The sequence below is a fragment of the Haliotis cracherodii genome, unplaced genomic scaffold (genome assembly GCF_022045235.1).
Source record: "Haliotis cracherodii isolate W230 unplaced genomic scaffold, xgHalCrac1.p SCAF_4, whole genome shotgun sequence".
NCBI lineage: Eukaryota > Metazoa > Mollusca > Gastropoda > Lepetellida > Haliotidae > Haliotis > Haliotis cracherodii.
In genome coordinates, this window is record NW_027266297.1 from 10,033,262 (window position 1) to 10,060,315 (window position 27,054).

The following is a 27,054-nucleotide window of genomic DNA, read 5'->3' on the forward strand; positions in this document are numbered from 1 at the left end:
GTATGGCGTGTCAAACATTCGGAGAGGAAAGAAATTCCGTTCCATCGCGTTATATGTCATCAGCATTTCTACGGCAGACATGAATCAACCTAAGACATTACACGATTCTCTCGTGTAACCCCTGTCATAGTCAGTTGAATCGCTGCAGCTTGAGTCCTCGTGTTTAGCATGATGTGTGCAATTAAACGAGGCATAGGGGAATCCATTTATGTTGCAAATGAAACAGTCTTTTGTGCCAGTAATACAAACGAGTCGGAAGAGCGTGCGACTTGAATTAGAAAAGAATGCATATTCCAACTTCAAATAACTGTGGTAATTCACGAGGAGATGATACAATCCACTTTATGTTGAATAATAAATAGAGGACGAAAAGTGATGCTATTTTTGGGATATGTATAGTGGATAGTATACTCAAATATATGGGACCGCCTCCGCAGTCTTGTGGTAGAGCGTCAACCTGGAGAGCCGAAGGTCCGGTGTTTGATCCCCGGCCGCGTCATTACCAAAAGACGTTAAAAGATGGTATTTGTTGTTACCCTGTCTGGCGCTCGGCATTAAGGGGCGAAAACAAGGACTGGTCGGCTAGGAGTCGGTATACTGTATCTGAGTGGGGTATTCATGTTAAACTGCGGCATGGTATCTCAGTGAGCTGGCACTATAAATCGGCATCAGTCCTGACTAGTACAAGCAGCCACACACACAAACACACACACATGCATGCACGTCGCTTTATAAGTGCAATAATCATGGACGCGACGTTAAACCCAATTTCACCTCACCTCAAATATATGGAGATATGCATAAGACTTAAAAATCAAATCTCGGGCATCGGCTCGTCACTTTAAATCCTGCGCGTCGGTCATTTTTACGACTGATAAAAAATACATCCGTCCAAATGCCTCGTCATATGAATTATATGATGCAGATCCATAAGGTGCATCTGTGACTATGATTGGTAACAAAGCATGAGATAAAGAGAGTTTTGAGTTTATGAAAAAACAATATCAGGAAGAAATCGTCATCATGAAATAGACAGCAGTGAATTAGAACACGTTCAGCCAAGAGGAATTATTTGCTTTCATTTGTAACAAAACTAAGCTAGTGCTCATGTTTAAATCAAGCACGTTAATAATGTATCCGACAAACTCATCACATTAAGTCATAAACCAGTCCTGCTTAACTGAGCGTGTCTGTGGAAGATGTATTTCACTAATGCAAGACGAGTGCTGTTGACCTGTGTGCTACACAGAAACATTTATCAGATGTTTTTCATCGAGCTGTTTTCCCAAACCCGCGATTATAATTAATGCAAAGCATCTGACTAATGATGATAGAGAAATGTTAAACGTATGTCTTTGCTTTCGTGAAGGGTTAACATGGTTGTGGTGATAATGTAGGCAGCAGCAGTAATAAAGATTATGGATGATTACAATCATCTACTTAGTACACCAATTTTAACAATGGTTGGTTGGTTTTTGCTTAACGCCGCACTCAGCAATATTCCAGCTATATGACGGCGGTCTGTAAATAATCGAGTCTGGAACAGACAATCCAGTGATTAATATCATGAGCATAGATCCACGCAATTGGGATCGATGACATGCATCAACCAAGTCAGCGAGCCTGACCACCCGATCCCGTTGGTCGCCTCTTACGATAAGCATAGTCGCCTTTTACGGCAAGCATGGGTTGCTGAAGACCTATTCTACCCCGGATCTTCACGGGTCAATTTGATCAATACCTAACACGCCTGTTGTCAAGTGTAATGGACCAAACCTTAGTTTCATATCTTGCATTACAACTAACTGTACCTATGGTATGTTGTATATTGTCGTACACAATAACACTATTGATACCACAAAATGATTTGGGCATTGATTCTATGATTGAGGTAAGTTACTAAAGTGTCGGACAATTATACATGTATATCAACTTGTCCTTGGCCCCAAAAGATTTTTACCACATGTTTGTCACTGTTTATACATACATCGTCTCAGAAAATCATCTTGGGTTAAATACTTGCTTGTGTTCAAATATTAGACACATGCTTCCTAAAAATCTCTACTTTTGAAACATTCTGTCCTTACACTTGATGTTTACTTGTAACACCTTACATGCGATAGTTGAAATGAGCAAAGTTCAATTCTCATACATTTGTTACCTTATATACATCTCTAGTGGGTGAAAAAATACCCAGTTATTTACTGTAAGGATTATCTCTTGCTTTCTTTTTTTGAATTATCGAATGTGTTTTGACCTTTTTGTAGTCCTTTTTTTCGTTATAGAAAAAATACTGTAAGGCATATATAGTGTTAGAGATAGGAAATTGTACATGTTTTCGTTATACATACATGTATACTGTATTGTTAGTTCACTTAATCGTGTGTACGTGCGGTGGATAGCTCAGTGGTTAAAACGTTCGCTCTTCATGTCGAATTCTCGCGTTCGATTCGAATAACGTGTGTAGAGACCACTTCTGGTGTCCCTCGAAATTATATTGCTGGACCAATGCTAAAAACATAGCATGCAAATTTATACTCACTCGTTTATAAACCAGTGGCGTGCCTGTTCCAGGCTCAACCATACTTACTCATGGTACTATATCCAACTGTATCAGATGAGTCTTAACATCTGCTTGGTATTTATTCCCACACTAAACAGACCGATATATCTACAACAAAACCTTTAGAGTGTGTAAGGGTAAAGCATTTTAACTTATTCCAACAATGTCACAGCAGGGGACACTAATCATTGTTCCCACGCAGAAACGACGGTCTTCATGACGAAGAAACGCAATAATTATTTGGATAATCTACAGCCCCTATATTTTTATTTCATATCTTATCAGGGAGAATATTTCTAAATACAATACACATGGCCATATATATTTTTATTCGCCGATCAGCTATTTACGCAGCGACGATGATCTTCCAACCTAGTCGCTTTCTAAGTAAATACGCAGTGAACTTTGCAAACAATATTTGTTTTCGGCACATTTATGTAAACGACACCCACTTGTCGCTGTACAGACAAATAATGTTGGACAAAAACGTTTACAGAATATCATTCTGCCCTATGAATCAATGAGACACGGTTCTAGATGGTGAAACTCAAAGGAAACGACAACACTGGCATGATATAGTTCATGCTATCCATCATGATAATGGTACATGGAAATATCGTGACTGTCCTGTTTTGTCTAACTTGATTAAAAACGATCATCTATGTAAAGACTGAAAATGATTATACCCAAGATACACTCTGTATCGAAGTTATGATATTGTTTCAATTCATATGGGGTAAAGAGAACGTTACGTATATTTTGGTTTACTTTGAAACTGCAGTTACTGTACATATCTAGTTTGAAACGAAAATAACAAAATACCTCACTATAAGTATAACTTGTATAGACATTACAACATTTGCTAGACAAATTTAATATTTGTCTAAATTTAGATTTGAAAATATTCACCTGAAGGCCTAAGGATCTCTAATTTTCTCTCGTTAAAATAAAACAAAGGAAAGGACTTTCGAGTTGAGTGCTTCTCAAAAGTCACAATATGATAATTAAAAACTTGGTCACAATTATATCAACATTGCATTTATACATTTTTTGAATTGCAGTATTGATTATTGATGTGTTTTCTTGTTAAATACAACATTTTACCTACCATTTCTAAACTGATTACACCATACTGTATGAATAGAACATCACATAACATAGATTACCTTCTCACGACTTTAGAAAAACGAGCACGCAGGGTCTCAACAGCATGGCTAGCCAAGCAATTAGTCTCGATCTAGGTGCCACAGTGATTGAAGTCAGACAGCCTTTTCACTTTTAGAGGCGCCGTAATTCACTGTGCAGAGTCGCGTCCCTTGGAGACGTCAGAAATCGATGATTATGGCTTCGAATCCCGGTTCGCCCAGATTGAATTTCCCCGTTTCTGGTTTTATCAGTTTCACTAAAATGGTTTTAATATCTGAGACATGCATCACTTCGGGCTTTCCTCAATATCAAGCTGACACGCCGTGATATAACTGGATACTCTTCAAAGCGGCGTTAAACACAGCTCATTCACTCTTAGTCACAACGATTGAAAAACATGTTTCACGCCTTAATATTGCATGACTATTCCCCAAAGTGTTATATACCTTACCAACTGACAACTCAACTTATTTTTACTGTAAAATGTTTCTTGTTCTCATAAAGACACACACTTTTAAACGGTGTTAAACTGTTGTCACTTACTCACGCAAGCACGCACGCACGCACGCACGTAAGCACGCACGCACGCACGCACGCACGCACGCGCATCTTTATAATGAATGGAAGTCATACTTCATGAACTGGACATTGTTCATGATACTATCTCTAGATTATCTGGTCGTGTGGTAGGAATATTGCTGAGTGTGGCGTTAGGCAACAAACAAACATTTTAACCCTTTTTCGCGAACACCTGGTGTCATCACTGGTCCATTCACATAATTTTCAGCGCTATTCTATCGTTTTCGCCAAAATGAATCTGATTTTGCAGATAATCGAGACTGATTATTCTCCGGCGTTTTTTGATTTGAGGTTCTGAGATTATAGAAGACAGGGGTGTACCTGGGTCTATCTATTTAGACTCCAGATGATTCTCAGCAATCATGATTATGAGTCCAAGGCATGGACTTATGGGCGATATATGTGTTCAAGAAGCCTTAAACCTATAATAGCTGAGGATTTCTCTGTTCAACCTCTTATACTGTGGTCTTTGAGCGTCATATGTAACATGCACATAACGATTTTGAATAGTTTTAATAATTAAAACGACCAGACTCGGAATGTAAATTTTTTCTCAATGTGCATGAGAAAATGACACACTATTTTGAGTGAGTAAGTATGGTTTTACGCCGCTTTTGGCAATATTCCAGTAATATTACGGCTGGGGACACCAGAAATGGGCTTCACACAATGTACCCATGTCGGGAATCGAACCCGGGTCTTCGGCGTGACGAGCGAACGCTTTAACCACTAGGCTACCCGACCGCCTCCGCACTATTTTGAGACCGGTACCGTATTATGTGCATACTGAACACATTTTACTCTATTTAACGAAACGGAAATAGTTTTACTCACTTATCTAAAACAGCATTATATTGTTACTAATATCAATCATCCTAACATATGTAGAAAGTATATCACCAATTCATCATCCAGATAGATGAGATTCTCTCCACTGTTACTAACAATCCTGTGGGTCTCAACACGGCTTAGCCATGCACGACAGAAGCAATTAGTCTCGCTCTCTTTGTGCAGCAGAGACGTCGACATACTCAGACTCACCCACAAAACCTCCATGGAGTTTTAATACCCAGTGACCTACTCCGCCGTGCTGTGAGAGTGACAACCCCAGTTCACAACAACCTGCGTAATGAGGACAACGCATAACATAGATGAGGTCAGTTTCTGCTTTGTAAACTGACAGAAATATCCGCTTGCATCCCTGAACAATTTGGGTGCCTATTTTTAGTATCAGAAAATCTGCTTGGAGCTGCAAGGGTTTAAAACAAATCGATTTATCATCCGCTGGCTAACATAAAAGTAATCACAATGCAGTTTTTAAGTTTCAAGCATTTCTACGTAAACGGTTTTAGTGTTTGTGAAATGGAAAGGCCCCTGGGTGTAAAGGCAATGAGGACAAAGAAACGAATGAAAGGTTGAATTCACAATTATGCTGTGCATGGTAGGCATTGAGATGACTTCTGAATTTGGACCAGGTATGGTTGCAACATAAACAGCTTTGGAGGGTTTGGTTTGTCAATGGTCTTTTATGTCCAACTGATAATGACAAATTGTAAAGTTAGGAAAACGTAGACAAGATTAAAGAACACTTGTATTTTGGGCAAAGTCACGGTTAAATGTACCTGCAAAATGTGTACCTGCGAACTAAATGTGCTTTAAACTTATCTTTATTGTTTTCAATGTCAGGCATAATTGAGAAGTTGTTCAAGTTTGGAAATAGGCGCTTTTTAAAATCTATTATATTGCTGTTCAAACCCATGCAGGCAAACTAACTATTTGTACTATTATCACTTTATGCTCGGAATATCACTTCAGGTGAATGATTTGATCATGTTGAATTTAAAACATATGTTCGCAAAAGAAATCTCTAAAGACGACCATTCCCTCATGTTAGACATAATAGAAAATTTGGCAGCTTCTAGCAGGCTTAAATAAGTCTCTATCCTACGTTGTTATTCTTTCAATACATGGTCAAATATAAAAATACCCAGATCCTTACCTGCATCTTCCGCCGTTTTCACACATATTCGTCCCTTTATCGGGGTCGCAATATGGGCCATACTGGCACTCTTTTCCAAAGAATCCTTCGAAGCAATCACACCTATATTCCGAGTAGTTAAAGTTCGCGACACAGTTCCCGAGGTAGGAACATTCGTGCACCGAGCAGGCATCCCTGCCCACCTTCTCCTCCAACCCAACAACCTCATAGGTTATGTTGAAACCATAAACATCCTGGAGGTAGTCCTCCACCCTCAGGTGGATGTTCCCGTTGTCACGGACGTTGAAGGTAATGACCACATATGGCTTATAGGCTACCAAGGATGTGAATTCGTCCTCAAAGTTGATCTCTCCGAGGTTGTTCTTGCCAGTATATGATACTTCACTATGGTATTGATCATACTCGGACAGGTAGAATCCGCTCCTTAGAAAATACTGTGTGAAGTACAAGATGATTTTCCTCTCAGGTGGTGCTTGAATGACCCAGTGACATGAAATAGGTGTTGGGAACCTGTCGGGGAATTTAGGGGATTTTATGAATCCCCTCTCTTCTGTCAGGAAACCTCCGCAATCAGTATACAAGAAATTAGTCCCCACGAGGTCAGAGAGAAAAATTAAGTAGATGTATACTCCGCTTGTCTGCCCGAGGCTCTTCATTTGGCTCCAGGGAAGTGCTTCATGTCACCGCGAAGCTATCGCTGTGTGCGCCTCGTTCAACAGGCCTGATGTAGTGAGTAACTGCAAGGGCAGCGAGTCCTATCGTTGGCAAGTCTATAAGAAAGAAGATATAAGAATATAGACTCATACAACAGCCCGAGCCTACTATCGTCGTAATCATCACACATAGCGTGCTACTGGTTAAACTATTGCATGGGCAAAATAGTATTAACACTTTCTCCACGGAGAAGCTTCGAATCAATAAACACTAAAGCACTGGTGACACGGTGCCCTACACCGGCGGAGTGCCATTCGATACAGTCGGCCGATCTGGATATAATGCTTCCCATCCACCAGTGTGACGCGTCAATGAACTCAACCGTGGGGTAACCCTGAAGATTAATCTATGTGTAGAATAAAGAAGGTTAACACAGCTCTAGGCTCCCAGTGTTGTCTGTGAACTGAACGCCATATAGCTACTCAACGGACCCGATAAATGAAAATCTAGTAAAATTTGGCTCCTTATCGTTGTACGCGATACCCACAGGGCAATATGATTAGAAATAAATTACACGTAGGGTAATATATCGCCCTATACACCACCCACTTGCTTACCGACATATGAATTACGCGGTGATATCATTCTGGTCAGATGATTTGATTGTTTCGGTGTTATATTTAACAGTATAGCCCACAACAAGGTTTTGAAGTTTAACTACCTTCATTTCGTGTATGATATCAGGTGAATTAGATCACGTGTCTGTGCCAAACCAACTTCTTCACACGCTAATCGTGTCAAAGCACGGATGTCTTAGCAGGCGGTACATACGTCTATTGTTAACCGCAAGATCAATTTCTGTATCTGAAACGCGTACGTGGTATTCGGTTAAATATTCAAATGTACTGAAGGAAACAAATAAGGGAATGTAACATATCGCGTTCAATGATCTTGTGAACCCAAATTCTCTAATCCGCACACATGTTTATCCCAGTTTCTAAGCATATTTTACCGTATCTTTACCTTGAATCATAACCAAAAATGACGTTGTAGAGTAGATGCTTCATATCCAGAAAATGTCAGTATGTGTTGTGTGAATAGTTTAACAATGTTGCGCTTTTGGGTGTGATTTGACGCATTATAAATATGCACATTTATTATTTCTATCATCATCATCATCATCATCATCATCATTATTATCATTATCATTATTATCATCATCATCATCATCATCATCATCTGATTACCATTATCATATTATATGCACGAAGATAAACTAACTATTCCCTCCATGTCAGTGTATTTTAAGCATTACACTCACTCTCTTATTTGTTTATATAGGTGAAACTAACTTCGGTCATACAACTACATGTACATTGATAACTAAAAAAATAAATAATTATGAAGGGAAAAGTAACATCATGTTTTTACCTCTCATATTGTAACATTTGAACGTGTGGTGAACCTTTTTATTCCCTATAAAATGGAGATGAAGACGTATTTGAAACTAAAATAACATTTGACGTATGCTATACGGAAACGTATAAACACGTTATCCAGCTAATCTGCTGTCTCGTTAGCAGGGGCACAGGCGTCCCAGTCAGTCCAAGGTGTCGCAATTCGTTGCGTCCCTTGGGCACGCCAGAAACCTATGATTGTGGGTTCGAATCCCGGTTCGCCCCGATTATGTTTCTTGGTGTGTCAGCACCATACCCGTACTCGTAGGTTTCACTAAAGTGGTAAACGTCTGAGACCTGCTTTCCTCCCACGTTAAACTAACATGCCGTGATGCAACTGAAATACTTTTTGAATCAGCATTAAACCCAACTCACCCACTCACTTAACGTTTGCAAGTGGCCTGTTGTATACACAAGACGGCTGATGAACCTACATGAAGTACATATCGTCCTAATTGTTGAATACATGACCAACCTCATAGATTTATCACAATTTATATTGTCCTAATTATTGTTATGTATAAACACACAAAAACTCACGGTACTTTTGATCCTTTCATAACTTATACTTACTTATAGATATTGTATTTACGTACGTCGAAGAAACCATGTTCTATTTCCCACATGGGTACAATCATTCGGGTCTCCTCGGCTTAATCCGTAACAACCATACAACATCGGGAAACAATGGCATAGTGATATGACTTACCGTAACCCTCACACCGCCTATCAACGTTCTCTCTGCAACGAGTTCGTACAAAATGACGGCCGAGTTTGGTTAACAGATAGTAGGTATACACTTTGATATCGAGCACCGGAGCGCGGTGTGTTATGTGAGACTCACGTGAACGTGTGAAAATAGCGAGTCCAGTTTTAACATGGATTTCTCACAATACAGGCCGTGATGGTTGAACTAAAGGTGGTGCTACGTACGATTCCCATATTTAGCGTTGCCACATCCTATTATGTTGTCAGAATAATGCTAAAACTCCACTACTACTGCACTTTATTGACATGCCTATACATTATGTAATATACACGTATGGGGATGGTTCAAATTTTATGGGAGCACAACTCGTCTTTGCAGAGTTGCGTCCCTTAGGCGTACTAGAAACCTACGATCGTGGTTTTGAATCCTCTGATAATGTTTCTGTGTATCGCAACGCCATAACCGTGCTCGTTGTTTTCACCAAATGGTAAACGTCTAGGACCTGCATCACTTCGGGCTTTCCTCCCATATCACCCTGACGCGCCGTGGAATAACTGAAATACTTTTCAAAGCCGCGTTAAACTAAACTTTCTCACTCATTCTATGCTAATGAGGGAAGTATTACATAAACGTGATTCACACGAGTACAGTTTGTAAAGTTTGTTTCAATTTGGCTGTGTATGAAAAATCAGCCAATTCATCGCTATAATCGCGTCTCAAGGTATCATGTATTTTTTTCAAACACTGTATACTAACAAAACCTTTAACTAATTTCATGTATTGACGATGTTATCAAGCAAATGTTATCGATAAAGTCTCTCACATAGTTAATTGATATACAATGGTTCTAGAATGAGAGGCAAGTGCCATGTAATCTGTCTATGATTTGTTCACATGAAACTGTCTCATTATTTCATGTTAGTGTATGTTTGAATAAAGCATCTGTCATTTACATCTCATCAAGAAAAAATCTCCTAGATATGCTCTTATATGATCATTCGAAATTATGTCAAAAGGCAAACAAGTCGAATGTAAATGATAATGGCCTCGTTATCTATAATCAGGCAAGACAATTAACCAAAAAACTCTCATCAATTACAATTACCAGTATTTGGTATGAGGTATTTACATAGACAAATAATAAAATAGTTTAGAGTTTAGGTCGATGATGTATGGGCGTTGTCTAAAAAGCGCTTGATATCAAAGGGTATGTATCATAGGTGATGCAGGATAGCCCTGAGAGGCGTGTACTACTTTGTACTACTTTGGTAAAATCCACGAACTAGGGAATGATGCTAACAAACTAGAACCACAATCAGCGCGAATTGGAATCCGAACCCAGAAACTCAGGTTTCTAGTTCGCCTCTCGACGGCGAATTCCGGTCCCTAGACAGCTGCTTATCCTAGACCCCAGCGCAACAGAAACTGGTAGTACAATATTATACTGCAATTCAGAATTGTGATAGTGCCAAAAGTTTGAAAAATGTTATACCACCGTGCAAAAGAAGTTGTTAGAATGCAAGTTCGCTGTATTAAACGTATTGGCAGAATGTTATAGCACCAGGCACAAGAAGTTGGTAAAATACTATACCACCGTAAAAAACAGTTGGTATAATGTTATACCACAGTGAAAATATAGTTGTCAGAATGTTATTTTACTGTCTAATGCTATTTCACTGTCTAAAGCAAGTGAATAAAATGCTATACCACCATGTAAAAGAGTTAGTAGAATAATAGAATGTTAGTTCACTTTCGAAACAAGCTTTTAAGTTGATCGAATGTTATTCCATGACACAAAACAATTTGTCAGAATATCATGTCACTGTTGTTATATTACCCATCATCACGTGCGTCCAACTTAGCATTCAAAAAAGAAAGTAATTCCTTAACTGTTTCACCTCCAGACCAGTCCTTATCTCCAGTACACACGGCGTGCTGAAAAACCAACTATATCTACTCGGGACAGTGGTTTGAAACCGTTACCAAGGATACAAAGTATTTGTCACGTGATAAGAGCAACATCGACATCCAGTCATGACACTGTGTCGACACAATGTGATTACGTGACATGAAAGTTACCAAATGGAGGTCCTGTTTCCACTGCTGCATTACTGTTTGCAAAACGACAATAGTACGTGACAATAATACTACATGTATGCAATGCCACAATCGTCGTTGATTCATGTATTATATCAGTTGCATGACCAGAGGGATGACTTGAATGGCATTTTTTCAATGATAACTTTCCCTTTATGTGAAGTAATATTCCAGCTGCTTCTGCCTTTGGTGCCTAGATTTCACGACCTTTGAGGTACAATCGAGCACGCTCTTTCTACAAAGATTTCAGAGAGCTTCATACGATTATTGCTCAAAAGTTGTATGACCAGGGTTACAACATTAAGCCTTAGTAAAACTTTCCAAACGTTTTATCGTACACCCGTGGAGGGCATTTCCAAATTTGACGCATCAGTGACCAAAATGAGTCCCTATTGTGACTTGTACTTGTACAGTTTACTTGCCTTTGCATGTGTTTGTGTCGGGTGCCACCGGTGGGCAGGATCCGCTCAACTGTTCGCGAACACCTAATATCACCGCGATTTGATAGTGATTCTTAAACACATTCTCATGATATAGTCAGAATCGTACAATCGAAATTTCTTATGTTTATGGGAAGAGGTTTGTCGCTTTTATTTCATTCATATAAGTGTCATATCACATTTACAGCGTATTAATCAGCCGTAGACGTGCATTTTGAATAGTGTCTACTTTTTAGCATATCAATGCCGTATCACCGACCATGAACAATCGCCACACCAACACAACGTCTATCTCGTTTGCTATCCACATGATTTAGCTTTTAGCATGACGAGATTAAACACCACTCCTCATTTATGTTCATATAACCTGTAACTTTTTAGATGGACAATTGACTTGCCTTTGCATGTGTGTTGTGACGAGTGCAACCGTGGGGCAGTATACGCGCACCGTTTCGCTTTCTCTTGTCTGTGATGCTGAATCGAAGACACGTGCACGTGATGTGATCGGAATCGTACAGTGGGCTGCTTTTGATCGAAATATCTTATGAGTGAGTGAGTGAGTTGGGTTTAACGCCGCCTTTAACAGTATTCCAGTTATATCACGGCGTGTCAGCTTAATGTGGGAGGAAAGCCCGAAGTGATGCAGGTCTAAGACGTTTACCACTTCGGTGAAACCCACGAGCACGGGCATGGTGCTGACAAACCTAGAAACATAATTGGGGCGAACCGGGATTCGAATCCACAATCATAAGGACGCCACTCTGCACGGCGAATTGCGGCGCCTTAGACGACTGGGCCACCCGTGCCCCCGAGATATCTTATGATTGTGGAAACGGTATTTGTCACTTGTTTTGGAACCATATACATATGGCATTGATCTCATTTTAATAACTGACTAAATACTACCGGTAAAAATAGGTAAATGATTCCTTGTGATTCCAGATGGAAACCAGTATTGCTTCACATATTCTACAAGAAAGCAGAGGAAGAACCTGAAAGGGTTCTCAAATAGCCACTGGCATGGAACAGTTCCAAACATGTTATTGGATAATTGATACTGGATTCTGTAATGAGTAGGTTGAGAACAAAAACACGAATGACTATTTCACATTGAAATAAAGAGTAAGCGTTGCTTTACATGTTTCCAGGTGGATACATCATCAAGTCTGTATTAGAAAACAATGACATTTGCCTATTTTCAACCAGTCTAACCCCTGTAGGAGTTGCTGCTATGCAACATGGTGAGCTTAACGAGTAGTTGTTGTAAAGTCTGGACGTGTTTTTGCTACCTCCTTCGTGTACCTATCACGCGGTAGACAAGAACAAATGACTACATCACGACCAAAACAAACAGTAGCGCAACTGCCTCACCACTGTTCGACCCTGTTTTATACGATATCCAGACGCGATGGAATACAATATAATTCGCAATACCCACAGAACCTAAGCCTGACTGGTCAGGCAAATGCATGAAATTGTCGCTTGGGACAAGATGCAGGATCTTTTAAAGTAGGCCTGAAGCAATGAGTTGATATACTTTGCAAACGGATTTTAAGTCAAATCATGTATGAAATAAAAGATATCGCTTCGAGGGCGATTAAAAGTATCAAGTATGCACTTTCCTTGATGACATGGGCATACAGTTATATACTACACAACCTTTGATAAGGATTTTAAAAATCTTTCCATAATACACATATCTGATTGTCCCTATTAAATGTTTAGTAGTATATATTCAGCTAAATGTAGGGATGATAATTATGCTCATGTGCAGGATTTGTTTGTTTGTTTGTGGTTTCTCGACAATGAGAAACGTCCCACGTTGTCGGTGTACGATGACACACAGTGAACCAAGTCACCTGTCAACCAATAAATTTTGATAGTCACTGCTGACGACTCGCACCACGTACGAGTCCCATCAGACCATAACTCTATATATACTCACACTACAATACTGAATTCTTAAGGGTCATGTATATATATAATAGGATCATTTCCATTTAGAACGACTAAGATAAAGACTAAAACTGTAACTAGTGTCATAATAATAATCCATTACATCATATCAGCATATCAGGTGCAGCAATACTAAATCTGTCCTTAACTTTCCGTGATATGAAGGACCGGACGGATGTAAAGTGGAAAGAGCAGAAGAGGGTTTTAACGTTAAACCCAATAGTCCATTTAGAAGTCAATGAGATTCAAGCTGATTAGCTTGTGATTAAGGAGTCGAGGGTGGGAAAGAGACAAGATTAGAAGTCTTAACGAAACATATCTGTCAAACAAGTGCTGGTTCATTAATGGGCCTAAAAACTGCAATAGTCCAACATATATTAGGAAGTCACCAGCAGTGATCAGCGCAGCGTGTGTTACCCAAAGGAAGTAAAACCTCTGTCTGCACACACGCACACACACACACACACACACACACACACACACACACACACACACACACACACACACACACACACACACACATGGAATGTGTCACCATGATGTGCACGTGTGATGTATTCTCCAATAATCGGGGCAGGGGAAGGGGGAGAAGAAGGGAGGGATCCCTACAAGATGTTAAGGCATTCATACTTCTCCGGAGCACCAGATAAGCAAATAAGCTGCGTATTTAGGTAAACTACGCAAACCACATTGTAAATCATCAAAACCCATTTGAGTTGCTTGCGTGCAAATACGCGTAAAATATTAAGTCATACGCATGAAGAAATTAATTAATCCAATAGTATATCAACACTGTGCGTAATTAAATTGTAGCTTTTCAGTTTGAGTCCACAAATGCGTTTACACATCCTTTCTTACTGACTGAATGGCAGGCATCGTGTTTACAAGAAATATACAAATGTGCAACATCTCGCTCATTTTAACTTGTATCACTGAGTTGAAGCCATGCAACACACGAACACATCCAAATTAGAAGTTGAAACCTAAAACAGCATAGAAGTCAATTATTTTCTAAAAGGTTCACTCATGGGTTTACAAAACCAAGCAGCCTGGAAAGGGTTACGCACTGAAACCCACTACCAATAACCATTGTGAATGATAACATGAGAGTTAACGTTCAATGGCTCAAAATTTATTTCGCAAGCCTGGTGTCCCACACTCCAACTCAATTGTCTAAAGAACAGGCAACCCGGTGAAGGGACGTGATCAAGCTGGTGACCTAATGGGAACGTGTCAGCTTGCATTCTGGTGTTCTGCGTATTCAGACCATCAGCGTCATAAGGTTAGTGAGGTTATATGAGCCTTGATGGCAAAGACATCAGCATGTGAAAATAAAGAACCGTGAACCCAATATTTCAAATGTTGGAAACATATGATCTTCTTGTTTTTGTACAGATAATATGAGCATATACAAGCTATTCAAATACATACCCTTGATATCAGGCATGAATTTACAAATTTACAAATTAAGTAAGGAAAGAATTTATGGATGAACACATTCTTTATTACGATTAAGAGCGACGTTTCGGTGTAGGTTCTAACACCGTTATCTAAGCAACTTCTAAAAATGCCTATCAAAGAAGAAATTTACAAATAGTCCATTCTTAGAGAACTAGTGTTAAGATCAACCTCTTAGACGCATCTTTTGATATTAGATGACCAATGTTACATTGAAGCGTAGGTGGAAATAGCATGTCCGGCAACTGATCTACTTGATTCTCCATGCTGTGGTATGAATCCATGCGAACTCTCAATGTTTTGACACGAGCAGAGAACTTTATGTTGAAATCACCAACTGTGATGTCTTGAAAGGTTTTGTTCTGCAGACGCTGTGCAGTACCAATGATCATTGTCTCAGTATTATCCTCATAATGTTAGATTTATTAACTGCCATCCATGACTTGATGGATTGACTAGAGCGAGTTTATAACTGAAATATATACATACGTCCTTTGCCATACATCAATGATTAAAACTCATTTGATAGTTCATTATTGTTTGTCTTACCACAGGAGTAATTGAAAGGACGCAATTCTGGACAACAAATTGTAGCTCCTTAAACAACAAGGCCACCCTGCTCAAGGGTATTCTAAAATAAGTAATTACCTTTTTCAGTTCTAATGGTGTGACATCGAATAATGTTATGTTTTTATCAGGCGCAATTAAACATTTTAATTATATAATGATACATCTGACACTATTATTTTCCCTCATTTTACATAAATCTCAAAACGCAATGTCTGATGATTATAGGCGACGTGTCTAACGGCAGTCAGGAAGTAATCAGTCAGAAAGCCATTCACTTTCAGATGTTCCTTGAAATGTCTTTTAATGATTCTGATAATTATGTTTATTCAAAGTTAGTCCATAATGGACGGGACTTGCAAACATTTGCCATTTATTTTCCGTTATCCCTTGTCAGATTATTTTAGCCACATTTTCCAATGATTAATATGACTAATGATAAACGACAAGAATCAAGCTTATTACACAACCGAGGCTGCATCTTCATTTGATAAGCTTTATTGATCAAGTGTCTTCAATAATACTGTTATGATTTCTTTTGTCAGGCTGATTACTGTCCAGCTTAAAGTCATTTGACAAAATGCCATAGTTATTGGAAGAAAAATCAATAAAAATATAAGGGCGTTTGAAGTTACGACACTTGCAGACCAAATGTGAGGTCGTGTTTCACAGAATAAATGGTGCCCATTATTTCTTTAACGTTCTGGTAGGATTGAAAGTAAACTGCCCAAAAGAGGACGGAGACAAAGATTGGTTGGTTGGTTTGTTGTTTAACACCGCACTCAACAATATTCCAGCTATATGACAGCGGTCTGTAAATAATCGAGTCGACCAGACAATCCAGTGATTAATATCATGAGCATCGATCCACGCAATTGGGATCGATGACATGCATCAACCAAGTCAGCGAGCCTGACCACTCGATCCTATTAGTCGCCTCTTACGACAAGCATAGTCCCCTTTTACGGCAAGCATGGGTTGCTGAATACCTGTTCTACCCCAGATCTTCACGGGTCGGAGACAAAGAAAAGACAAGATTACAGCTGACGTTATTGATAGTTTTAGCTGGTTGTCTTCAACGTCTAACTTAACATGGGGTCGGTGACAGTCAAAACAAACGTTAAAAGCATTTTGAATAATAATAAGATATAGATGCGACCTGTCTAGTCGCCCGTAGACGTCTTGAAAGAAAAATTGAAAAACACATAAAGCATGAGGGTCTGGAGAGTTTGTACATTGTCCGATGGAGATATTTGGATATTGAATGATACACGCCTGGTATCCGTAAGCACTTTCCGGGAAGTCATATAATCAATGCAAAATCCTTTGGTAGTAACCAGTGCTTTGAAGAATTATTCCCAAATCAATAACACATCTCGCTGTACAACTTCAGATTTAATTTGATATTGGCATCACGGTTAAAATGCTTACGTTCGTGCAGTGCTGTCTAACCTTTGTATTTCGAATGATATTCCCGTCTGGGGCTCTCTTGGCTTTGCTTTATTACACCATCAAATCCTGGATCAAATTTCACGAATGTGAACAGGACTGCTCATCTCAGTTTCAGTCATCTTTCTAATGGCTCACTCACATAAATCCCAGTCATCTTTTTTGACGTGATGTGATTTGTGTTTGAAACCGAGCCGAGCCTGGTAACATGAAACATTATGTCACCTCGTACAAGCATAGATTGCTGGGCTCCTATTATAAAACGGACCATCCGTATAGCTCGTTTAAATGTAAAACTGACATGCAACAGAAATATATTTCTTTTGATGAAATCTTTGCTTTAATTTGCTTTGTATGGTTAATAGGCGTCATTGTGGAACTATAAAACGTCAAAGCCAGAGAATAATCAGTCTCGATTACCTTCCGAAACAGATTCCTCTGGGCTTTAAAGGCAGAATAGAGGTGAAAAATATATGAATTGATCATTGAAAATGTGTTTGCGATGAAGCTTAACATGTCATAAGACCAGTAACACACGTAAACCTCGACAGTAGACATTTAAAGATCAATGATCAAATATAGGTCATGGCTTATAATGAACATTTGACAAAAAGATGAATATTTGGATGCTTGTTTTCATAAACTTATATCTCAATACAAAAATACCCATTTGACAAGGGTCATCAAGTCTTCATCAGTGATAAAGAGCAAACACCAAAACGTACTAGAGCTCCACTTCAAAATAAAAACAAGTTAAGCTGTAGTATAAGTATGTATGTCCGCTCCATTGCCGGTTCAAGCACATCTTTTGAACTCAATATTACCATAGAGATATAAAGTCACCACCCAATAATAAAATATATATTTTCGAGATTCAATGCATCATATACAACAGACTCTGTTATCACTGCTTGGCAAATGACATTGTATTAAAGAGTCGATTTCAGCATGTGTGCAGTTGTGTCAGTTGGTATTATCAATGGCAATAAATAAAATGTGTTCCTCCCGCATATCACTCATGTTTTCAATAAAAAATAATAAAAAGTCCTACATGCCTCCTCACTTTTTAGAAACGGTTCCCGAGAAACATTTTGTATACAGCTTATTAAAATACCAGCAACAACCACTATCAATTACATATTAAACTAGACATGCAGCAACACATTTGAGCCTGTCTGAACGGTCTATTAAACAGTCCTCAAAAGTGCAAGCAGGCGTATAGTGAATACGCTTCGCGAACACAACCGTTTTCAATGGATTCCTACGACTGACAATGTACCAAAGGCAACGAGAATGTGTAACACAAACATGAATGTATAAAGCAACACATCTCTATACAATGTTGAGAATAGCGATGTTTGATATATTTGCAAACATTTGGGCGTCGAAGACAGGATGAATAACCTTGATGGTTTGACTTTGACATGCCTGATATATCTTTGAAAACGAGCTATGCCTCTATCGTCGTTATATTGCATAATCGCCCATAAAACGTTTGAGCAACCGAGTTTCCAACTGGTCTTAGGGCTGATTTAGAAAGAAAAGTTGCCATCCAAAGTCACAGGAACAAAAGTTATTAATCACTAGCGACAAGACAATACACGAATCAACATCAGTTACCTGGTATTCATGGTTCATAACTCTTTTCATTGCGAATTTCTAACCACTCGCAATTGTCTTTTATGCAGCAATGACGTTGGAAGCGTGCATAGTTAACCATGACAATCTCGAATGTCAGCCGGGTGGGCATGTGATGTGATTACACTATCGAACAACTGTTGCCAAGTCACATCTTTGTTTGATCTTGGTGGAATTCATTTGTCATGCTCTCTGCTCATTTAGCTCAGTTTGGAGGATGAGGCTGCAGGCAAGTATTGGTGACAACGATCACGTTGCCGTCTCAACTCGTGCTTAGTAACTGTTACGTCACTACAGTCTCAGACCCAAGATAATCCAACATTCAATGCCACATGAGGTCATTTAAATCATTGTTAGTGAAGAACTGTGAATTAAAGGCGAAGAAGTTGTTGAATACGTTTCATCTTACATTATATACATGTAACCACAAAAAGTGACGATGACGTCCACTAGTATTGCGTGCATATTTAGAAAGGGAACAGATGATTTACATCGCGGGGAAAGAAATTCTAGAATGACTATTTAAATAACTAAAAGTTATGAAAGAGTGTATGTTGCATTTAAGAAATATCTTACAGTTCGGTGTTCATGGTGGATTTTCTTCAGAGCTAATGCAATTATGTGACATCACTGTTACCAGCCTGCGACCCCTATATCCAAGTCTTGGCGTAACCCCTCCCCAAACAATCTGTCAATCTGATCTTATAGCTATAGTATACATAAAATTCTTATGCTATTTGCCATAGACATGTTGAGACAAAGTAAGTGCTAGAAAGTGAAAAAAACACACCAAAACATTAAAGCAAACATCTGAGGATTTTAAAAAAATGGTGCATACCAAGTATGACAGTTATAGCAGTTCTGCATGCAAAATGTCTTTCTAAAAGCATGCGTTATATGCATAGGGACTATTCAATTGTAGATTATAGCCTTGTGATCGAACAAAAGCAAATTTATTACAGCCCGCCTTTGTGGTGTATTGGATGTAGTTTTTTCCCGGACAGCGGGAAGTCGGTGGTTCGGCTTGGGGTCAATATAATGTGTCTTGGTAGGGTTTCCTTTTTAAAGAACGGGAAGGGATCTCAGTGGCCTAACATCATAAATCCGGCATAAACGTGCGGACTAGTACAAGTAGTCAAACACACGTGCATGCATGTATCGGGAAGATCCGGGATAGAATAGGTCTTCAGCAACCCATGCTTGCTGTAAAAGGCGACTATGCTTGTCGTAAGAGGCGACTAACGGGATCGAGTGGTCAGGCTCGCTGACTTGGTTGATGCATGTCTTCGTATCCCAACTGCGTGGATCTATGCTCAACGTTAATCACTGGATTGTCTTGTCCAGACTCGATTATTTACAGACCACCGTCATATAGCTGGCAATATTGCTGAGTGCGGCGTTAAACAACAAACAAACAAAAAAAACAACAAAGCATGTCGCGTTCAGGAAACCATTTCACCTTACCTCACCAAATGTATTACAGACAGATTCATTTCATGTACTATCTTTATGCAGTATCTAGAGGAATAGAGGAATGTTGGTACATTGGTTCTCCATTATATGCAAACAAGTATTAAATACATCACTATAAAATCAACAGCCTTGCTGTAAATGATCAATTTTCAGATATACAGTTGTGGTTGTAATCTTTAATTTTCAAACCTTCTAAATTACATTTTTGAATAGCTTGGACCGAATCATGCGAAAATCCTTTTAGTGTGACGCAACTTTGAACAGAATTAAAAAATAGCACAGCACAAAGCGACACTGATCGTAGACGGATGCTGGCAAACCAAAGATGATAATCTGATTCGAATCCACTATCAGAGAATGCCGTGTAGCATAGAGTCGCAATTCTGAACACTGAACCGTAGCTTAGAGCACTGCATTCATGTGGTATTGGAGGTATGTAAAACAAATGCCTTCCCATTCATTTGGCATTGAAGGAATGTGAAAAGAAATGATTTCCCATGAAAGTGGTATTGCAGAAATGTAAACGAAATACTTTAGGAATTAAGAGAAATGCTTTCCCATGAAAGCATGAGGAATTGGAGGAATGTATTTTTTCTCAAGCATTTGGTATTGAAGGAATGTATAAGACATGTTTTTCCTTGCATTTGGTATTCTTTCCCATGCTTTTCCATCTATTGGAAGAATGCCAAAGAAAATTCTTTCCCGGTTATGTGGTATTGGAGGATTGTAAAAGAAATGTTTTCCCGTGCGTTTGATATTGAAGGAATGTGAAAGAAATGCTTTCCCATGTATGTGGTATTGGAGGAATGTGAACGAAATGAAACAATTATTTCTTGTTATTATTGTTATACTACACTAAATAATTTATGTTGATTGCCTACCAAACTATGACACGACCTTATCCATGGCTAGTGTTTAGTGAAGTCTAAGGAAGCACCAGATAGATTTATTAAGCTGATACATTAAGAACATATCTGCATTACATAATTCAATCCTAATTTCAGTTTCACAATACATTATGTGTAGGAACGGATATGTCAACATTTGCGAGATAATTATAAATGTTAGATGCTCATGAAAACAGCTTGTAACTGTCCCTTTGAAATAATAAATCAATTAGGTGGCTTTTCAAATCACCTAGATGACCTATTTTCACTTGTACCTTATGTTCCCGTGTTTTTTCAGGTCAATTCTTGCCTTTGTATGTGGATGCCACCTTTTTGCGAACATCTGCTATAATCACGATAGCGTGGATCGATGCTCATGATGTCAATCACTGGATTGTCTTGTCCAGACTCGATTATTTACAGACCACCGTCATATAGCTGGACTATTGTTGAGTGCGGCGTTAAACAATAAACAAACAACATGTTAGTCATGCATGAACACATGTTTATGATGTAGTCGGAATCGTACAGTAGACGCTGCTTTTAATAGATATTTCGTATGAATAGGGAATGGAGTTTGTCGCCTTTTTATATTTAGATACATGAAAGATATACGAATAAATGCCGGTTAATGCAAAAGTACCGTCAAGAAGAAATTGTATTCCGCTTTAGTTCCACATTACCACTTTTATGCGATGCTATATCAAGCTACAAATGGTGGATATCGAGTCAGTAGCGCTGCCATTGGCGCACTTTGCAAAACGGAGTAAAATTAAAAAACACAGGAAGTGCAGATGATTTTACTCTTATTAAATGTTTGTCAATTAAACACATAGTTGCATGTGACAGATATAATTCTCTATAGTGTTTATCCCAGTTCTGGTCCTATCCTACTTCTGGTCGCTAAAACCGTCGAGCTTCTTCGTTTGTTAAATTTAACGGTTGTCTGTTAACGTGTTTAACATGAACAATGTTATGGGTAACATAATGTAACAGCAGTGTGCATATTATATTATTGATTATATAAACATTTTGAAATGTTTTATTTCACATTATTAATTTCTATAATGTGTCGCAGAAGCCGAAGTGGACTATATTACATCTTCTCAAATCATAAGATGCGGATTCGAAACCCGCTGGCGATAGATGATTTCGGAAAAAATATTAAAATCATTTACTGTGTGTCAAATAAAAATAGTTCCATCAATTCAATTGTAGGTTCGGAATAACGTAGGCATGAATTATTGACAACTGTCCGTTACCAAAATATGAGGCCGTATGAACGTGTATTGGGATGAAAAGCCACACCTATATTATTAGTTCCTCACAACTGTTGCATATTTATGATCGTAAATAAACTAAACTAGACGTTTCACCATAACTTGTGTTGACGAGAAAAAGAAATTAAACAACTTTACTTTTGTTTACTCCTTTTGTCCACCTTCAGCCGAAATAAACGGTAACGAGTTATTGAGTTATCTGAGTTATTTGAGTTTTTTAATTTTTTTTAGGTACACCAACAGTACACCTTAAGTTGCCACAGAAAACGAGCTTGAGATATCGTGAGTTATCAAGTTAGTTGAATTATTCAGTTATTTGATTTATCGTGTTATTTGAGTTATTGTGAGTTATCGAGTTTTTTTAGGTTGTTTACGTGCATGTGTTTCTGTCAGATCTCAAGACAAATAAGAACATTATCATTCATCCTTTTTGTACGTAAACAAAATATGACATTTCAGGGCGCGAACCGTACATATTGATCAATTTCAAATTCATAATTTCTTTAAAGAGTTGATTGATACTTCTCCTGATTTGCAATTGAAAATAACTTAGCAATATTATATAAAAAATTCTGTAATGTTGTGGCGCTTTGGAAGCACTCAAATAGATATACGTCGTTTTATTTTTAAATATAAGATTTGATTCAAACTATTTAATTAATTTTCGCATAAAATGTAATTGCTGATGGGTACCTTAGACATATCATGTTTGAGAATCAATAAATGTGTTTTTTAGCACAAATTTACATTTCACACATGGTAGATGTCAAATCCATTTCTTACACCTGTTTTCGTTGAACCAATTTATTTTTACACAAAATTATCCAGCCACAGATTTCATTTTACACAGGTATGAAGGACGACTAAGTAGACATAATCAGATTTAACAACAGTTCTTTCAATTTACAGTTACATAAAAAACAAATCGGTATACTTTGGTTGCCCCTTCGCTTATGTCAATATATAAACCTCATAACAATTGGGTGTCTAGGTATTGTCAAACACGAATTTGAACTCATCTTGTGTTCTACAATGAGCACATATAACACGGCGTTTTATAAATAAATCAAGTGATCACGAGGATGGCTTATTTTAATGACTCATGCACCTATTTTTCTCTTCAGTAACCAGACAAAGACTAGCTTTGCCTCAATACATGGTGCAATAAAATATATCTCAATGTGGCAATTTTACTATAATTGTTAATGGATTTTCCGTTTCGATGCTTCGTGTAATAACATATGTTTGAATATGGAGAAGAGCCCAGCCAGCTTATCCGTATCTTCTAACCATCTCTTTAAGATGGAAACGATATATAACTAATCCATGAACATAGAGTAGTGCAATTCAATCTCGTAGGATTATGTCCCAGAAGCTACTCGAATAACGAGGGCCTTATGAATATTATAGTAAACTAAATGGGAGTGATTTCCTTTTAAACCCGAAAAGTAATGAGAAAGTGATAACCACAATACTTCGCGGATTTCTCGAGCATGAAACGTAAATAGGACATCGGTTATACCCATCAATTTCACGCTCCAGATGCATCAGAATAATCCCGGCGTCATGCTGACAAAACAAATTGTATTAGACTCGCTAGGGTTTATTTGAGATTCTTCATGTGAGTACAATGCACCCGATTATATAGCTTCATTCTACTCACTGCACTATCACCATGGTCAGATATTTGAAGTATAAAAGTCTCTGAATGGAACCTATCCCCACCCCCCATACAGTACAATTTTTACAGGAAATTTAGCATGCTGAGCTAACGATATTGTTTGGAGTGTGCACCTTACGGTGCCCTTAAGGCTTAGATTTCGTCATAGTCAACAAACATATTTCTAACACCAATGCATTATGGATGCTATCTTTAAGTCATAGGTGTATAGCAGCAACCATTAAAAAATATTGTATTGATGATTGTAAATGTTACCTCCGTTTGTTTGTTTCGTTATTGTTTTATGTAATATGTCAGTTATATCACGACGACCTGTAAATAATCGAGTCTGGACCTGACAAACCAGCGGTCGATAGAACGATGAACGAACCACGTCTTTCGGGGACGATGTGCATAACATATACAGTATATGTATTCTCCCATTCTAATCAACAATTTAAAAACAACGACACGTTTCCTTCTGCATATTGTCAAACCTATCTTCTCTATCGTGCGTATGTTGAAGTATAATAATGTATAAATTTCAAAAATGAATGTGGGCTGTGACATTTCAGCATTGGGTGGTACACAATCACACATTATGTGATCATTCTCTCACCATGGGGGAAATATACTGAACCTCAAAAGAAACGTCACCCTAAGTTACATTGCATGAAAAGTTGTCATTTAAATATCTGGGTAATTTTTTCAAAGTTTTTAAAATTTAACATTACCTTGTCCGGAAAAATGAAATTTGATGATAAAAAACCCAAAGCAGATGACAATAAAACCGATCGCCAAAACGCATCACGGCAACAGCCAAGCAAATTGAAATGCACATGCGTTCCCCCATTTCATGGCCTATAAAAGTCCACCCAGATCGGATAACATTCATTCGTTCTTGAATTGCCACCACGTGCCAAGATTGACAAGAAATTAGCGACACCAAGCCCTTGGACGATTGCAAGCTAGACAAACCGCCCTGCAAGTAGCCAATGCATTGCAAGTCCACGTTAGGACCATATGGAATTGGTCTTGCACAAAGGGTCGGCCCTGTGGTCTTCCAGAACATCGGTCTAGGGAGAGGCAATGGTGTCACAGCAGCTCGGTACATTGATCAAGTCTTTAGACCACACGCCATACCTCATTTGGCCGCAACCACGAGTTTCAGCATGATAACGCCCGTGCCCTCACTGCGAGAGCAACAAGAGACTTCATCCAGCAAAATGGCATCATAACCATGCAGTGGCCTGCCCTCAGTCCCGATTTAAATCCCATTAAGCACCTGAGAGACGAGATTCAAAGACGGCTGAATGACGTCCGACCAAGGACGACAACTGCAGCTGAACTGCGTCAGGCGTTCCTCAGGGTGTGGGCTTAAGTGCCTATGGCCTTCATCAATCGCCTCATCCATTCCATGTATCGACGTTGCACGGCAGTCATCAATGCACATGGCGGACACAAGAGATATTGACTTGTGATGCCATTTTCTCAGAGACTAGTGTTGTGTTTCACTTTAAGAACATTTGAAACTTTAATTTCAACCTTGATGATCAGTTTTGTCAAGTTTCATCTTTTTAATATGTCTCAAAGTATGTTTACAGTGTTTGGACACATAAGGTTTCTCATATATCTATCCATAGTAACGTTTCTTTTACGGTTCAGTATATATTCTGTGAAAAACTACAACTAATAGAAGGAACAATAACCTGTATGTAGAACCTGTATCACACTCACTCAATGTTTAAAGATGAGATTAAACATTAATTTGTGATCATCAGATTTATTTTTAACAATGAATTCAATCTCCAGGCTCCATCCTCTAGTCTGACTGATCCTCTTCCTAAATGATTTGTGAATGCCCTAGTTCTACGTTGTCATTCAAACCCCTATTCATTACCAGTATGCATCGCCACAACTGTCATCGGCTACATAAAACTGTCAGAACATTCAGGATATATAAACATCACAGAACATTTATAATTATGAATTCTGAATGGTAATATAATGTTCTGTCCCTTTGTCAGTTGTATGTATATTCTGTGTCATTAAACCCGTGAAGATCCGGGGTAGAATTGGTTTTCAGCAACCCATGCTTGCTGTAAAAGGCGACTATACTTGTCGAAAGAGGCGACTAACGGGATCCTGTGGTCAGGCTCGCTGACTTGGTTGATGCATGTCATCGTATTCCAATTGCGTGGATCGATGCTCATGATATCGATCACTGGATCGTCTGGTTCAGACTCGATTATTTAAAGACCGCCGTCATATTGCTGGATAATTGCTAAGCAACGAACGAACAAACAAACTCTGTCATTATATCATTGGCTGGGTCATGACATAGATCAACAAATATGACGATGCTACAATGTATGTGCATAATACATTTCACATGAACAATACGTGTCACACATACACACGCTGTGAAACCTTAATGACATAGGCTGCGTATAGATAATTAAGAAACATACCTTTATCCGTGAAGTTAGTGTTCGGTATTCGGGTTAAGGTGATCACACACGGAGTTCTACTCCAGTGACCCACTGGCGTAGACGTTAACACAACGATTCTATTGCTTGTCCGACCGCAACAGCTTTCGAGCAAATTCACACCTTTAACAATCTAGCCGGGGCCGCTGTTATGAAATGATATCTGATTGTCGTCGCCCTACTATACGAGGCGAGCACACACCGCAGTCAACACATGTTAAGAATATTAGCCAGCCACGATCAATCGGTGTTCAGCCAGTCGTGAGGACAAAACACATACAGGCTTTGACACATTGGAAAGTTAGGACGACATTCCTGTTGGACACACACCTACTTGACTATGCGCTGTGTGGACCAGTATAACAGGGGTGTGTAGGGGTGTGACAGCCTGTAAAATATTCGCGGTTGCAACCACCATAAATGAATCACAACTAATCACGATGACTTAGAAGGATACACGAATTAAGTGGGTCGAGCTAAGCAATGTGCGCAGAAAATAAATCGTTCACTCTATGGTTGTAGACAGAGAAGCTATTAACAATACGTTGCAACA

The 27,054-nt window shown here is 38.7% G+C and overlaps 1 protein-coding gene across 3 annotated transcripts in view; it reads right to left on the reverse strand.

Annotated features, from left to right (window-relative positions):
- Positions 1-26,663, reverse strand: part of LOC139480100 (uncharacterized) — a 109,813-nt gene extending 83,150 nt beyond the window's left edge. For all 3 annotated transcript variants that reach the window (XM_071263117.1, XM_071263115.1, XM_071263116.1), the window contains exons 1-2: positions 26,484-26,663; positions 6,288-7,057 (exon numbers count right to left, since the gene is read on the reverse strand). In XM_071263117.1, the coding sequence (XP_071119218.1) occupies positions 6,288-6,943 (656 nt within the window). In that variant the 5' untranslated portion in view covers positions 6,944-7,057; positions 26,484-26,663. The remainder of the gene's footprint in view (positions 1-6,287; positions 7,058-26,483) is intronic.
- Positions 26,664-27,054: the final 391 nt, after the last annotated feature.